General features: G+C 44.4%; 1 protein-coding gene across 2 annotated transcripts in view; it reads left to right on the plus strand.

The window, feature by feature from the left end:
* The window catches only part of ADAM33 (ADAM metallopeptidase domain 33), a 79,510-nt gene that overhangs the window by 2,920 nt on the left and 59,470 nt on the right, over positions 1-17,120 (plus strand). The window contains exons 1-3 of one of the 2 annotated variants that reach the window (XM_077280378.1): positions 4,875-5,689; positions 6,262-6,332; positions 6,963-7,039. In XM_077280378.1, the coding sequence (XP_077136493.1) occupies positions 5,626-5,689; positions 6,262-6,332; positions 6,963-7,039 (212 nt within the window). In that variant the 5' untranslated portion in view covers positions 4,875-5,625. Of the gene's footprint in view, positions 1-4,874; positions 5,690-6,261; positions 6,333-6,962; positions 7,040-17,120 lie in introns of those variants that run through there. The other variant, XM_077280379.1, reaches the window with a different exon arrangement.

The raw sequence follows: 17,120 nt of genomic DNA on the forward strand, positions 1-17,120 counted from the left end.
GTATAGGACAACATCATTGGTCATGTATAGGAGATCATCATTGGATCATGAGTAGGACATTGCTGCATCATGAGTAGGACATCATCATTGGATCATAAGTAAGACATTATTATTGGATCATGAGTAGGACATTATTATTGGATCATAAGTAGGACATTATTATTGGATCATGAGTAGTACATGACCTTTGGATCATGAGTAGGACATTAGCATTTGATCATGAGTAGGACATCATCATTGGATCATGAGTAGGACATTGCCGAATCATGAGCAGGACATCATTGGATCATGTATAGGACATTGCTGAATCATGAGTAGGATATCAGCAATAGATCATGAGTAAGACATGAGCTTTGGATTATGAGTAGGACATCGGCATTGGATCATGAGTAGGACATCGGCATTGGATCATGAGTAGGACATCGGCATTGGATCATGAGTAGGACATCAGCATTAAATCATGAGTAGGACATCAGCTTTGGATCATGAGTAGGACATCAGCTTTGGATCATGAGTAGGACATCAGCATTGGATCATGAGTAGGACATCGGCATTGTATCATGAGTAGGACATCAGCATTGAATCATCAGTAGAACATCAGCATTGAATCATGAGTAGGACATCAGCTTTGGGTCACGAGTAGGACATGGGTATTGGATTATGAGTAGGACATTGGCATTGGATCATGAGTAGAACATCAGCATTGGATCATGAGTAGAACATCAGCATTGGATCATGAGTAGGACATCAGCATTGAATCATGAGTAGGGAATCAGCATTGGATCATGAGTAGGACATCGGCATTGGATCATTCATGAGTAGGACATCAGCATTGAATCATGAGTAGGACATCAGCTGTGGATCATTCATGAGTAGGACATCAGCATTGAATCATGAGTAGGACATTGCCGAATCATGAGCAGGACATCATTGGATCATGTATAGGACATTGCTGAATCATGAGTAGGATATCAGCAATAGATCATGAGTAAGACATGAGCTTTGGATTATGAGTAGGACATCGGCATTGGATCATGAGTAGGACATCGGCATTGGATCATGAGTAGGACATCGGCATTGGATCATGAGTAGGACATCAGCATTAAATCATGAGTAGGACATCATCATTGGATCATGAGTAGGACATTGACGAATCATGAGCAGGACATCATTGGATCATGTATAGGACATTACTGAATCATGAGTAGGATATCAGCAATAGATCATGAGTAAGACATGAGCTTTGGATTATGAGTAGGACATCGGCATTGGATCATGAGTAGGACATCGGCATTGGATCATGAGTAGGACATCGGCATTAAATCATGAGTAGGACATCAGCTTTGGATCATGAGTAGGACATCAGCTTTGGATCATGAGTAGGACATCAGCATTGGATCATGAGTAGGACATCGGCATTGTATCATGAGTAGGACATCAGCATTGAATCATCAGTAGAACATCAGCATTGAATCATGAGTAGGACATCAGCTTTGGGTCACGAGTAGGACATGGGTATTGGATTATGAGTAGGACATTGGCATTGGATCATGAGTAGAACATCAGCATTGGATCATGAGTAGGACATCAGCATTGAATCATGAGTAGCACATCAGCTTTGGATCATGAGTAGGATATGGGTATTGGATTATGAGTAGGACATTGGCATTGGATCATGAGTAGAACATCAGCATTGGATCATGAGTAGGACATCAGCATTGAATCATGAGTAGGGAATCAGCATTGGATCATGAGTAGGACATCGGCATTGGATCATTCATGAGTAGGACATCAGCATTGAATCATGAGTAGGACATCAGCTGTGGATCATTCATGAGTAGGACATCAGCATTGAATCATGAGTAGGACATAAGCTTTGGATCATGAGTAGGACATCAGCATTGCATTATGAGTATGACATCAGCATTGGATCATGAGTAGGACATCATTGGATTAGTAGTGGGACATAATCATTGGATCATTAGTAGAACATTAGCATTGGATCATGAGTAGGACATCATTGGATTATGAGTAGGACATCATTGGATTAGTAGTGGGACATAATCATTGGATCATTAGTAGGACATTAGCATTGGTGTTGTGAATTCCGTTCTTGGGCTCCATCCTGTGGTTATGAATGGTATTTTTGGGAGTTCTGCTCTTGGGCTCCCTCTTGTGGTTTCAAGTGGAACTTAGCAGCTGCTTTTACTAATCGGTGCCCTGGCCTTGTTATTTAACTGGGCTTTAGGCTGTAGTTGATGCCAGCTGTCAATGTTCCTTCCTGTGGATTCAGTCCTTTCCTGGAAGCTCTCTGTTGGCCAGTCCATTTCAGCTTAAGATAAGTTCTGCTAGTTTTTGGGTGTTTCCCTGCTTATGACCTTCTGTTCAGTTTAAGTTATGTCTCTTTTGTCCAGCTTGTCATTATGAAGTATTCCGGCTAGTTGGAAGCTCTGGGGTCGCAGATTTGCTCCTCCACACCGTGAGTCGGTGGGGAGGTTATTTTTTGTAAACTCTGCGTGGACTTTTAGTTTTTATACTGACCGCACAGTAGCCTTTTCTATCTCTGTCTATTTAGATAGTGTTGGCCTCCTTTGCTGAAATCTAGTTTCATTTCTGAGTTTGTCATTTCCCTCTCCACTCACCGTCAATATTTGTGGGGGGCTATCTTTCCTTTGGGGGTTTCTCTGAGGCGAGATAGTTTTCCTTTTCCATCTTCAGGGGTAGCTAGTTCTTAGTCTGTGAAGAGGCGTCTAGGCAGAGATAGGTACGCTCCACGGCTATTTCTAGTGTTGGTGTTAGGAGTAGGGATTGCGGTCAGTAAAGCTACCACCTCCCCAGAGCTAGTACCTTATTTGTTTTACCCACCAGGTCATTTCAGTTCTGCTCCGTAATCACCAGGTCATAACAGTGATTACTGTCAGTGGAGCTGCCACCTCCGCTGAGCTTGTCCATGATTGGTTTTACCCACCAGGTCATCTCAGTACTGCTCCGTAACCACCAGGCCATAACACATTCGATCATGAGTAGGACATCATTGGATTAGGAGTGGGACATAATCATTGGATCATGAGTAGGATATCAGCATTGGATCATGAGTAAGACTTCGGCTTTGGGTCATGAGTAGGACATGGGTACTGGATTTTGAGTAGGACATTGGCATTGGATCATGAGTAGAACATCAGCATTGAATCATGAGTAGGACATCAGCTTTGGATCATGAGTAGGACATCGGCATTGGATCATGAGTAGGACATCAGCATTGAATCATGAGTAGCACATCAGCTTTGGATCATGAGTAGGACATGGGTATTGGATTATGAGTAGGACATTGGCATTGGATCATGAGTAGAACATCAGCATTGGATCATGAGTAGGACATCAGCATTGAATCATGAGTAGGACATCAGCATTGAATCATGAGTAGGACATCAGCTTTGGATCATGAGTAGGACATCGGCATTGGATCATGAGTAGGACATCAGCATTGAATCATCAGTAGAACATCAGCATTGAATCATGAGTAGGACATCAGCTTTGGATCATGAGTACGACATCAGCATTGGATCATGAGTAGAACATCACTGGATTAGTAGTGGGACAATTGGATCATTAGTAGGACATTAGCATTGGATCATGAGTAGGACATCATTGGATTAGGAGTGGGACATAATCATTGGATCATGAGTAGGACATCAGAATTGGATCATGAGTAAGACTTCAGCTTTGGATCATGAGTAGGACAACAGCATTGGATCATGAGTAGGACATCAGCATTAGATTATCAGTAGGACATCAGCATTGGATCATGAGTAGGACATTGGCATTGGATCATGAGTAGGACATCAGCATTGGATCATGAGTAAGACTTCAGCTTTGGCTCATGAGTAGGACATCATTGGATTAGTAGTGGGACATAATCATTGGATCATTAGTAAGACATTAGCATTGGATCATGATTGTGGAGTGCAAACGTGCCGCAGTCCAAAGATCAGCGTTGATTCACTTCTTTGTGGTTGAATCTTTCATGTTTTCAGCAGCATGCCATCATGTAATCAGGAATCTGACAACCATTTGTAATAAAAACAGCAGGACTTGTGGACCGACAAGAGATTACACAACCGACCACCGGCATGAATACACAGACGACTGCAGGAACATAATTGTACTAACAAGTCATTTATATCAGGGAGCGACGATCTTTTTACCAATTCATCGTTCTGTGGAAAAGGGCCCTAATGTGTTCCCAGCTGTGAACTTCTCCTTCCAGTACCGTATGCACGGCCTAGAAAGTATGTGCCCCCTCCACCTGGAGATTTTCATAGCGTTTTAGTCACTGATCAACAGAAAAGTGAGTACAAGTCCCTGCACTGAGATCAGGTCAATATGGGGACGCGGGGTGAGGTACGGAGTTCACACCGGGCCCCGGAGCTGGAAGCTTCGCCTTCAGGATAAGAATCTTCCCCGCGACATTCTTGGAATTTATCACTTTTTAACACTTAATACCTGCGTCTTCTACAGAAGGACAATCATTATTTTTATAGGACTTGTCAAGTTGTAGAGTTACGAGCCCTCAGCCATAAACTGTAACACACCTACACCTGGCTGAACCAGCGCCAGCCATTAAAGGGGGGCAGCAATCATGCCTTTATTATTGCGGACCAGCAGAGGCGTCCAGTGTGTATGGGACCATTAATGGACCAGTAGTGCGGAGCGTCCTGATGTCTACGTTGTGCTCTGCGAGATCCACCGGTACTGTGTTTATTGCTGAAGATGAAGAAAACAGATGGCCCCCGGGCCGGAGCTCAGTCACCCCACTGCCCTCCAGGTACAGAGTTCTCACTACTCTGATTTTTAGTAATGGCTTGTCAGAACCTGCCTCTGCCTCTCTCCAGATGTAAACGTCACTAATGAAGAACCTATCCAGGAGACTTTATTCATCTCCAGGACACTGCACTCTCCAATCTCCAGGACACTGCACCCTGCTCTCCTCTCTCCAGGGCTCGGTATAACCCCAGGATCTCCAGGACACTGCACCCTGCTCTCCTCTCTCCTGGGCTCTCTCTTTATATTCAATAATACAATAATGCATCCGGCTGCTGCACTCTACTAGGAGACTGTATTTTATCTAAAAGAAACTGCACTCTGCTCTCCCATCTCCTGGAGACTGCAGCCAACTCCCCCATCTCCTGGAGACAGCATCCAACTGTCCCATCTCCTAGACACTGCATCCAGCTCTCCCGTCATCTGGATAACTAACTTTTCTATCCCCAGGACACACCACCTTCTTCATCAAATCACCAGGACACTGCACTCTACACTCGGTTACACTGCACTCTCTTCTCCTGGACACTATAACAAATTGGTCTTCTTTTTCCAAGGTATCCCCTTCTTTTCTGGGCACTGCATCCTGCTCTCCCATGTCCAGAACATTGCACTTTTGCTGTCCCAGTACACCACACTGTAATTTACAAGACACTGCACTCTGTTCCTTAATTTAACATTGTGTCCGCCTCTCTTGCACACTTTGCTACGCTATTATTTACTTTGCACCTCACTCTCCTCTCTTGGACACTGCAACCCGCTGCAACTCTTCTTTCACAGAATTTAATACAATCTCCAGCTACAATGAAAAATCTCCTGCAGACTCTGATTTTCATCTTTATGCAGCAACTCCATCCCAAGACAAATGGTAAGAAGCAAGTATTATATAAGTATATGAGAAAGGAATAAGCTGCTCTGAGGGTCAGTCCCTGTCTGATATCCACACAATGCCAGAACAGACAGTATTGATCAAAACTGCAAGAATTTTCAATACTAAGGGACCGCGATGGGGTCTGACAACACGCGTTCCAAAATGAAGTAATGAAATCATACTATTAAAACTGAATCAATGTTTCCATTTTCATGACTACATTTCATGTAAAAAAAAGGAGAGCCTCAGTAGTTTGTGAGTTTGCATGCCAGTCTGCATCAGGAAATTGTTGGGCGGGCATGGACTAAACATGGAGTAGAATTCTTAACCTGCATGATCAGTAAAGTTTTTTAGTGTCATGTTATCTGGATAGTAGTTCAGGTCTCTAGCGGTTTAGAAATACTCCTGATTACATCTCAATGATGGGGCTGAGGCAGAAATTAAATGTTTACAGCTCATTTTCAGGGGCTGTTACAAACAGGTTGTTATTCTGTAGATTCTGACTTCTCCTGTTGGGGATCGCTCTGAGAAATCAACATGGTTCAATCCATGTATTCCTTGTCTTCTAGCCATGCCATATCCAAGAAACCAGAAAGCAATGGATCTCCCAGACCACCGGGCATCCGAACTATACAACACGGTAACCTACGGGGTTTATATGGGGAACAGGACAGTGACACACTGACACTCGGGGTGCAGGATAATGACACTGGGGGTGCAAAATATTGACACTGCGGGTGCAGGATAGTGACCCTGGGTGTTCAGGATAATGACACGGGTGCAGGATAATGACACTGGGGTAAAGGATAATGACACTGGGGGTAAAGGATAATGACACTGGGGTGCAGGATGACACTGGCGGTGCAGGATGATGACACTGGGGTGAAGGATAATGACACTGGGGGTGAAGGATAATGACACTGGGGTGCAGGATAATGACACTGGGGGTGCAGGATAATGACACTGGGGGTGAAGGATAATGACACTGGGAGTGAAGGATAATGACATTGGGGGTGCAGGATAATGACACTGGGGTGCAGGATAATGACACTGGGGGTGAAGGATAATGACACGGGTGCAGGATGATGACACTGGGGTGCAGGATGATGACACTGGGGTGCAGGATAATGACACTGGGGGTGCAGGATAATGACACTGGGGGTGCAGGATGATGACACTGGGGTGCAGGATGATGACACTGGGGTGCAGGATGATGACACTGGGGGTGCAGGATAATGACATTTATTTCTCGCTGTGACTATTTTTCTAGACGCTATACGAGAATCATCTCCGATACAGAGTACAGATCCACGGAGATCATCAAGTGCTGCATCTAACCAAGGCCCAGTAAGTGCTGTCCCCCATATATCTACACTGCTTTGCATAAGTGAGTACACCCCCTTTGAAAAGTCAGATTTTAATCATTATTTCACTGAACACAAGAACAATTTCCACTTTTTGACAATTGAGCTTTATAGAACATCTTCCCCATCACACGACAGTGAGGTTATTGTATCGTATAACTCATTATAAAGTCTTCAGTTTTATTCAAATTAATTGATGCAAAATGAGTACACCCCCATCACTAACTCCTCCATCTAGTATTGTGTGTGACCTCCATGATGTGGGGGGAGGCACAGAGTCTTCTAGGCCTGGAAGGAACAAGGCGGTGACATACTACAGCAGCCATCTTTCTTCATCTTCACAACGAGCTCTAGAGCCTGGGTGCCGGAGGGAGAGTGGTGACAATTTGTCTCCAGAACTCCCAAGAGGTGTCTGGGTGTCAGGTCAGGAGACACTTGGCCACTGAGTCACCGTCACCTGTTCTTTAAAAACGCAGCCGATGGGAGTTTTTCAAAATTATGTAGGAAAAATGGCGACTGCCGAGGGCCGGAATCATGGCGGCATCTTCTCTCTCACTATAGAGCAGCTCATCTGCGACTTCATGATCCCATCAATGACATGTGCCCCTTCCCCCCTCCAAACCAGCAGCTCATGTGCCCTCCGACCTTGGCAGCTCACGTACATAGGACATTGTCATCACCAGGTCTCGCTGGAGGCACCAGGCATAGGGGCAGTATTATAGTAGTTATATTCTTGTACATAGGAGCAGTATTATAGTAGTTATATTCTTGTACATAGGGGCCGTATTATAGTAGTTATATTCTTGTACATAGGAGCAGTATTATAGTAGTTATATTCCTGTACATAGGAGCAGTATTATAGTAGTTATATTCCTGTACATAGGAGCAGTATTATAGTAGTTATATTCTTGTACATAGGAGCAGTATTATATTAGTTATATTCTGTACATAGGGGCAGTATTATAGTAGTTATATTCTTGTACATAGGAGCAGTATTATAGTAGTTATATTCTTGTACATAGGAGCAGTATTATAGTAGTTATATTCTTGTACATAGGAGCAGTATTATAGTAGTTATATTCTTGTACATAGGGGGCAGTATTATAGTAATTATATTCTTGTACATAGGAGGCAGTATTATAGTAGTTATATTCTTGTACATAGGAGCAGTATTATAGTAGTTATATTCTTGTACATAGGAGCAGTATTATAGTAGTTATATTCTTGTACATAGGAGCAGTATTATAGTAGTTATATTCTTGTACATAGGGGGCAGTATTATAGTAATTATATTCTTGTACATAGGAGCAGTATTATAGTAGTTATATCCTTGGACATAGGGGCAGTATTATAGTAGTTATATTCTTGTACATAGGGGGCAGTATTATAGTAGTTATATTCTTGTACATAGGAGGCAGTATTATAGTAGTTATATTCTTGTACATAGGGGCAGTATTATAGTAGTTATATTCTTGTACATAGGGGGCAGTATTATAGTAGTTATATTATTGTACATAGGAGGCAGTATTATAGTAATTATATTCTTGTACATAGGAGCAGTATTATAGTAGTTATATTCTTGTACATAGGGGCAGTATTATAGCAGTTATATTCTTGTACATAGGAGCAGTATTATAGTAGTTATATTCTTGTACATAGAGGCAGTATTATAGTAGTTATATTCTTGTACATAGGGGCAGTATTATAGTAGTTATATTCTTGTACCTAGGGGCAGTATTATAGTAGTTATATCCTTGTACATAGGAGCAGTATTATAGTAGTTATATTCTTGTACATAGGAGCAGTATTACAGTAGTTATATTCTTGTACATAGGGGCAGTATTATAGTAGTTATATTCTTGTACATAGGGGCAGTATTATAGTAGTTATATTCTTGTACATAGGGGCAGTATTATAGTAGTTATATTCTTGTACATGGGGCAGTATTATAGTAGTTATATTCTGTATATTGTACACCTGGAGCATTCGCGATATACATTTGTGTGTAGGGGCAGACTTTATAGGATGTGGATAAGGGAGTTCTTCTGTGGTTCATGCCTGGTATGTTGTGGGTACGTGTTTCTCCAGGAATGTGTCAGGCAGGTGCGGGGATGAGTTTGGTTTTCGGCCTCATGTTTTCCAGGTAGAGTATAGGGCAGATGTGGATTATCACTGCAGATCCCCTGGAGCTTTGACAGCTGATCTCTGCTCTCCTGATACTTGCTAGGACTGGAAGTCGCTGTACACATGAAGCTTTGTAACAATGTCATGTAGTAAACATCCTCCACCGTCTTCACAGGGATAAGACAGACATAGACCTGAAGATTTATGCCTTTCTTTCTGCTCATTAAGTGGATATATGATATAATAGGGGTAAACGTGTGAGACCCCCAGCAGTCCTGTGAACGAGGTTCTAGCAGCTCCTGCCCTCAGTTATTGTTATTGTTGAGCAATTCCTTTCTAACTATTGCCGGGGGAATGTCGGTCACATCCAAAGATGTCTGATGCTCGCCCCCATTCACACAGGAGACAATTCCAAATTTATCAATTGTGGTTATATACTGATATTTCCACTTTGTCCTCCTGCGTCAGCAGCCATGAGATTTTCATGGAAAGGCTGTGGGATTACAGAAATTTCTTACAACTTCCGTAGACCCATCGTCTATGAGTCCGAACATCATCCCAGGACCTACAGGGCGGACTCACCACTATTGAGTCCACCGTACAAGAGGCCACTAGTGGAGAACATGTGACATCTACATAGCTAGGGCCAAGAGGAGACCACAACTGTCCAGGAAGATCATCGGGAGAGCATCCAATGATAGAAAACATCTCTAAGGATGCAGAATATTAGGACCTTCAGGATGCTCTGACCACCACTGAGGCCCCTGTGCAGGGGTGGCCTACTAGAGAAGATGTACATAGGACTTCTACATTGGGGTACCTAATAGGAGATCACCACTGTATAGGAAGATCATCCAGATAATATTCAGTGGTGGAAAACATATCTAAGGATGCAGAACTTCAGGACCTTCTGGAAGCTCTGACCACTACTGAGGCCCATGTGCAGGGGTGACCACTAGAGAGAATGTACATATGAAATCTATGTGGGGGTACCTGAGAGCAGACCATCACTATCCAGGAAGATGATCTGGAGAACACCCAATGAAGGAAAACATCTGTAAGGATGCAGAACATTAGGACCTTCAGGATGCTCTTGCCACTACTGAGGCCACCATGCAGGAGGCCACCACTAGAGAGGAAATGCACATGACATCTACGTAGCAGGTGCCAAAAGGAGACCACCATTTATCCAGGAAGATCATCCAGAGAACAAACAATGATGAAAAACTTCTGTAAGTATGTAGGACATCAGAACTTGCAAGATTCTCTTAGCGCTGCTGAGGCCACCATGCATTGGGTAACCTCTAGAGAGGACATATATTTGACATCTACTGTACATTGGAGGTACCCAGAAGGAGACCGGTAGAGAAGACCCGCACATTACCTGTGCATACTGGGTGCCAGGTGGAGATCACCACCCCTGTCCATGAAGATCAGCAACAAGATGCTGGAAGACGTCTCTAAGAATCCAAAACTATCTCACATACAGGAAGTCCTCAACCTACTGGGGCCGCCACGAAGCAGGCGACCATTGGATAGAGGGGCGTACATAAGATCTACATTGGGCAGCATGGTGGTGCAGTGGTTAGCACAGTAGCTTTGCAGCGCTGGAGTCCTGGGTTCAAACCCCACTAAGGACAACATCTGCAAAGAGTTTGTGTGTTCTCTCCGTGTCTGCATGGGTTTCCTCCGGGTTCTCTGGTATCCTCCCACATTCCAAAGACATACTGATAGGGAATTTGGATTGTGAGCCCCAATGGGGACAGCGATGATAATGTGTGCAGAACTGTAAAGCGCTGCGGAATATGTTAGCGCTATATAAAGATTATTATTATTATTATGAGTGCCAGGAGGAGACAACGGCTGATCAGAGGAACACGAACAGTGACCACCGAACATCTGGTTTATGGCAGTACATCTGGAGCAATGGGACCTAGACAGAATAGGATGACATAGAGTTTTGTGACCACAGGGGCAGAGGAAACGTGAGAACCAAACACAGCATTTTTCCAGAAGAAACCAATAATGTTCTAGCTTGAGCCTGTGGAGCTCAACATTGTGGGATCAACTATAAATGACTTAATGTACAGTGCAGGTTGGGAGATAATGTCAGAAAATAAAAGTTCAGCGCACAGTGGACCTTGTAATGAGAATATAACCTGTTGTGAAATTGGATTTTGGGCTCCCCCTGTGGCCACTGGTGGAATTGAACTGGTGTGCATCATCCTCTCTGTTCACCTGTTTCCATCAGGATGTGGGAGTCGCTATTTAGCCTTGCTCCTCTGTCACTTCCATGCCGGTCAACATTGTAATCAGAAGCCTTTCTGTGCATGTTCCTGCTGCTAGACAACTCCCAGCTAAGTTGGACTTTAGTCCTTGTTTGTTTTTGCATTTTGTTCCAGTTCACAGCTGTAGTTTCGTTTCTGTGTCTGGAAAGCTCTTGTGATCTGAAATTGCCACTCTGATGTTATGAGTTAATACTAGAGTCTTAAAGTAATTTCAGGATGGTATTTTGATAGGGTTTTCAGCTGACCATGAAAGTGCCCTTTCTGTCTTCCTGCTATCTAGTAAGCGGACCTCAATTTTGCTAAACCTATTTTCATACTACGTTTGTCATTTCATCTAAAATCACCGCCAATATTTGTGGGGGCCTCTGTCTGCCTTTCGGGGAAATTTCTCTAGAGGTGAGCCAGGACTATATTTTCCTTTGCCAGGATTAGTTAGTCCTCCGGCCGGCGCTGGGCGTCTAGGGATAAAACGCAGGCAACGCTACCCGGCTACTATTAGTTGTGCGGCAGGTTTAGTTCATGGTCAGTTTAAGTTTCCATCCTTCCAAGAGCTAGTTCTTATGTTTGCTGGGCTATGTTCTCTTGCCATTGAGAACCATAACAGTTTGACCGGCCAAAAAAGGGTTAAATTAATTGACAGAGAAAGGAGAAGACTGCTGAAGATTTTTTTTTTTTTTTTTTTTCCTCAGTTCTGAGTGTGCTTGTAATTGAATCTCTTGCAAGTCTGCCTATATTGCAGCCTTTCTCTCTCTCTCTCCTTCTAATCCTGGAATGGCTCTGTGTTCACCTGTTTAAAATGGATATTCAGAGTTTAGCTGCAGGTTTGAATAATCTCACCACGAAAGTTCAAAATTTACAAGATTTTGTTGTTCATGTTCCTATATCTGAACCTAGAATTCCTTTGCCTGAATTTTTCTCGGGGAATAGATCTTGCTTTCAAAATTTCAAAAATAATTGCAAGTTGTTTTTGTCCCTGAAATCTCGCTCTGCTGGAGATCCTGCTCAGCAGGTCAGGATTGTGATTTCCTTGCTCCGGGGCGACCCTCAGGATTGGGCTTTTGCATTGGCTCCAGGGGATCCTGCGTTGCTCAATGTGGATGCGTTTTTTCTGGCCTTGGGGTTGCTTTATGAGGAACCTCAGTTAGCAGTCAGAACTTCAGGCGGAAAAGGCCTTGATGTCCCTATCTCAGGGGCAAGACGAAGCTGAAATATACTGCCAGAAATTCCGTAAATGGGCTGTGCTTACTCAGTGGAATGAGTGCGCCCTGGCGGCGAATTTCAGAGAGGGTCTCTCTGATGCCATTAAGGATGTTATGGTGGGGTTCCCTGTGCCTGCGGGTCTGAATGAGTCCATGACAATGGCTATCCAGATCGATAGGCGTCTGCGGGAGCGCAAACCTGTGCACCATTTGGCGGTGTCTACTGAGAAGACGCCAGAGAATATGCAATGTGATAGAATTCTGTCCAGAAGTGAACGGCAGAATTTTAGACGAAAAAATGGGTTGTGCTTCTATTGCGGTGATTCAACTCATGTTATATCAGCATGCTCTAAGCGTACTAAGAAGCTTGATAAGTCTGTTTCAATTGGCACTTTACAGTCTAAGTTTATTCTTTCTGTGACCCTGATTTGTTCCTTATCATCTATTACCGCGGATGCCTATGTCGACTCTGGCGCCGCTTTGAGTCTTATGGATTGGTCCTTTGCCAAACGCTGTGGGTATGATTTGGAGCCTCTTGAAACTCCTATACCCCTGAAGGGGATTGACTCCACCCCATTGGCTAGCAATAAACCACAATACTGGACACAAGTAACTATGCGGATTAATCCGGATCACCAGGAGATTATTCGCTTTCTTGTGCTGTATAACCTACATGATGTGTTGGTGCTTGGATTGCCATGGCTGCAATCTCATAACCCAGTCCTTGACTGGAGAGCTATGTCTGTGTTAAGCTGGGGATGTAAGGGGACGCATGGGGACGTACCTGTGGTTTCCATTTCATCATCTATTCCCTCTGAGATTCCTGAATTCTTGACTGAATATCGTGACGTTTTTGAAGAACCTAAGCTTGGTTCATTACCTCCGCACCGGGAGTGCGATTGTGCCATAGATTTGATTCCGGGTAGTAAATACCCTAAGGGTCGTTTATTTAATCTGTCTGTGCCTGAGCATGCTGCTATGCGAGAATATATAAAGGAGTCCTTGGAAAAGGAACATATTCGTCCTTCATCATCTCCCTTAGGAGCCGGTTTTTTCTTTGTGGCTAAGAAAGATGGCTCTTTGAGGCCGTGCATTGATTATCGGCTTTTGAATAAAATCACGGTTAAATATCAATATCCGTTGCCACTGCTGACTGATTTGTTTGCTCGCATAAAGGGGGCCAAGTGGTTCTCTAAGATAGATCTCCGTGGGGCGTATAATTTGGTGCGAATTAAGCAGGGGGATGAGTGGAAAACCGCATTTAATACGCCCGAGGGCCACTTTGAGTATTTGGTGATGCCTTTTGGTCTTTCAAATGCCCCTTCAGTCTTTCAGTCCTTTATGCATGACATTTTCCGTGATTATTTGGATAAATTTATGATTGTGTATCTGGATGATATTTTGATTTTTTCGGATGACTGGGACTCTCATGTCCAGCAGGTCAGGAGGGTTTTTCAGGTTTTGCGGTCTAATTCCTTGTGTGTGAAGGGTTCTAAGTGCGTTTTTGGGGTTCAAAAGATTTCCTTTTTGGGATATATTTTTTCCCCCTCTTCCATCGAGATGGATCCTGTCAAGGTTCAGGCTATTTGTGATTGGACGCAACCCTCTTCTCTTAAGAGTCTTCAGAAATTTTTGGGCTTTGCTAACTTTTATCGTCGATTTATTGCTGGTTTTTCTGATGTTGTTAAGCCATTGACTGATTTGACTAAGAAGGGTGCTGATGTTGCTGATTGGTCCCCTGCTGCTGTGGAGGCCTTTCGGGAGCTTAAGCGCCGCTTTTCTTCCGCCCCTGTGTTGCGTCAGCCTGATGTTGCTCTTCCTTTTCAGGTTGAGGTCGACGCTTCTGAAATCGGAGCTGGGGCGGTTTTGTCGCAGAAAAGTTCCGATTGCTCCGTGATGAGACCTTGTGCTTTTTTCTCGCGTAAATTTTCGCCCGCCGAGCGGAATTATGATGTTGGGAATCGGGAGCTTTTGGCCATGAAGTGGGCTTTTGAGGAGTGGCGTCATTGGCTTGAGGGGGCTAGACATCAGGTGGTGGTATTGACTGACCACAAAAATCTAATTTATCTTGAGTCCGCCAGACGCCTGAATCCTAGACAGGCGCGCTGGTCGTTGTTTTTCTCTCGGTTTAATTTTGTGGTGTCCTACCTCCCGGGTTCTAAGAATGTTAAGGCGGATGCCCTTTCTAGGAGTTTTGAGCCTGACTCCCCTGGTAATTCTGAACCTACAGGTATCCTTAAGGATGGAGTGATATTGTCTGCCGTTTCTCCAGACCTGCGGCGGGCCTTGCAGGAGTTTCAGGCGGATAGACCTGATCGTTGCCCACCTGGTAGACTGTTTGTTCCTGATGATTGGACCAGTAAAGTCATTTCTGAGGTTCATTCTTCTGCGTTGGCAGGTCATCCTGGAATCTTTGGTACCAGGGATTTGGTGGCAAGGTCCTTCTGGTGGCCTTCCCTGTCTCGAGATGTGCGAGGCTTCGTGCAGTCTTGTGACGTTTGCGCTCGGGCCAAGCCTTGTTGTTCTCGGGCTAGTGGATTGTTGTTGCCCTTGCCTATCCCGAAGAGGCCCTGGACGCACATCTCGATGGATTTTATTTCGGATCTTCCTGTTTCTCAGAAGATGTCTGTCATCTGGGTGGTGTGTGATCGTTTCTCTAAGATGGTCCATTTGGTTCCCCTGCCTAAGTTGCCTTCTTCTTCCGAGTTGGTTCCTCTGTTTTTTCAAAATGTGGTCCGTTTGCATGGTATTCCGGAGAATATCGTTTCTGACAGAGGTACCCAATTCGTGTCTAGATTTTGGCGAGCATTCTGTGCTAGGATGGGCATAGATTTGTCTTTCTCGTCTGCTTTCCATCCTCAGACTAATGGCCAGACCGAGCGGACGAATCAGACCTTGGAGACATATTTGAGGTGTTTTGTGTCTGCAGATCAGGATGATTGGGTTGCTTTTTTGCCTTTAGCGGAGTTTGCCCTCAATAATCGGGCCAGCTCTGCCACCTTGGTGTCTCCCTTTTTCTGTAATTCGGGGTTTCATCCTCGATTTTCTTCTGGTCAGGTGGAATCTTCGGATTGTCCTGGAGTGGATGCTGTGGTGGAGAGGTTGCATCAGATTTGGGGGCAGGTAGTGGACAATTTGAAGTTGTCCCAGGAGAAGACTCAGCTTTTTGCCAACCGCCGGCGTCGGGTTGGTCCTCGGCTTTGTGTTGGGGACTTGGTGTGGTTGTCTTCTCGTTTTGTCCCTATGAGGGTTTCTTCTCCCAAGTTTAAGCCTCGGTTCATCGGCCCGTACAAGATATTGGAGATTCTTAACCCTGTGTCCTTCCGTTTGGACCTCCCTGCATCTTTTTCTATTCATAATGTTTTTCATCGGTCATTGTTGCGCAGGTATGAGGTACCGGTTGTGCCTTCCGTTGAGCCTCCTGCTCCGGTGTTGGTTGAGGGCGAGTTGGAGTACGTTGTGGAAAAAATCTTGGACTCCCGTGTTTCCAGACGGAAACTCCAGTATCTGGTCAAATGGAAGGGATACGGTCAGGAGGATAATTCTTGGGTGACTGCCTCTGATGTTCATGCCTCCGATTTGGTCCGTGCCTTTCATAGGGCTCATCCTGATCGCCCTGGTGGTTCTGGTGAGGGTTCGGTGCCCCCTCCTTGAGAGGGGGGTACTGTTGTGAAATTGGATTTTGGGCTCCCCCTGTGGCCACTGGTGGAATTGAACTGGTGTGCATCATCCTCTCTGTTCACCTGTTTCCATCAGGATGTGGGAGTCGCTATTTAGCCTTGCTCCTCTGTCACTTCCATGCCGGTCAACATTGTAATCAGAAGCCTTTCTGTGCATGTTCCTGCTGCTAGACAACTCCCAGCTAAGTTGGACTTTAGTCCTTGTTTGTTTTTGCATTTTGTTCCAGTTCACAGCTGTAGTTTCGTTTCTGTGTCTGGAAAGCTCTTGTGATCTGAAATTGCCACTCTGGTGTTATGAGTTAATGCTAGAGTCTTAAAGTAATTTCAGGATGGTATTTTGATAGGGTTTTCAGCTGACCATGAAAGTGCCCTTTCTGTCTTCCTGCTATCTAGTAAGCGGACCTCAATTTTGCTAAACCTATTTTCATACTACGTTTGTCATTTCATCTAAAATCACCGCCAATATTTGTGGGGGCCTCTGTCTGCCTTTCGGGGAAATTTCTCTAGAGGTGAGCCAGGACTATATTTTCCTTTGCCAGGATTAGTTAGTCCTCCGGCCGGTGCTGGGCGTCTATGGATAAAACGCAGGCAACGCTACCCGGCTACTATTAGTTGTGCGGCAGGTTTAGTTCATGGTCAGTTTAAGTTTCCATCCTTCCAAGAGCTAGTTCTTATGTTTGCTGGGCTATGTTCTCTTGCCATTGAGAACCATAACAATAACCCTCATCATCCCAACAACTAAACCAACACAAATGGCCGAAGAAGAGAAATGG

The sequence above is a fragment of the Ranitomeya variabilis genome, chromosome 1, assembly GCF_051348905.1.
Source record: "Ranitomeya variabilis isolate aRanVar5 chromosome 1, aRanVar5.hap1, whole genome shotgun sequence".
NCBI lineage: Eukaryota > Metazoa > Chordata > Amphibia > Anura > Dendrobatidae > Ranitomeya > Ranitomeya variabilis.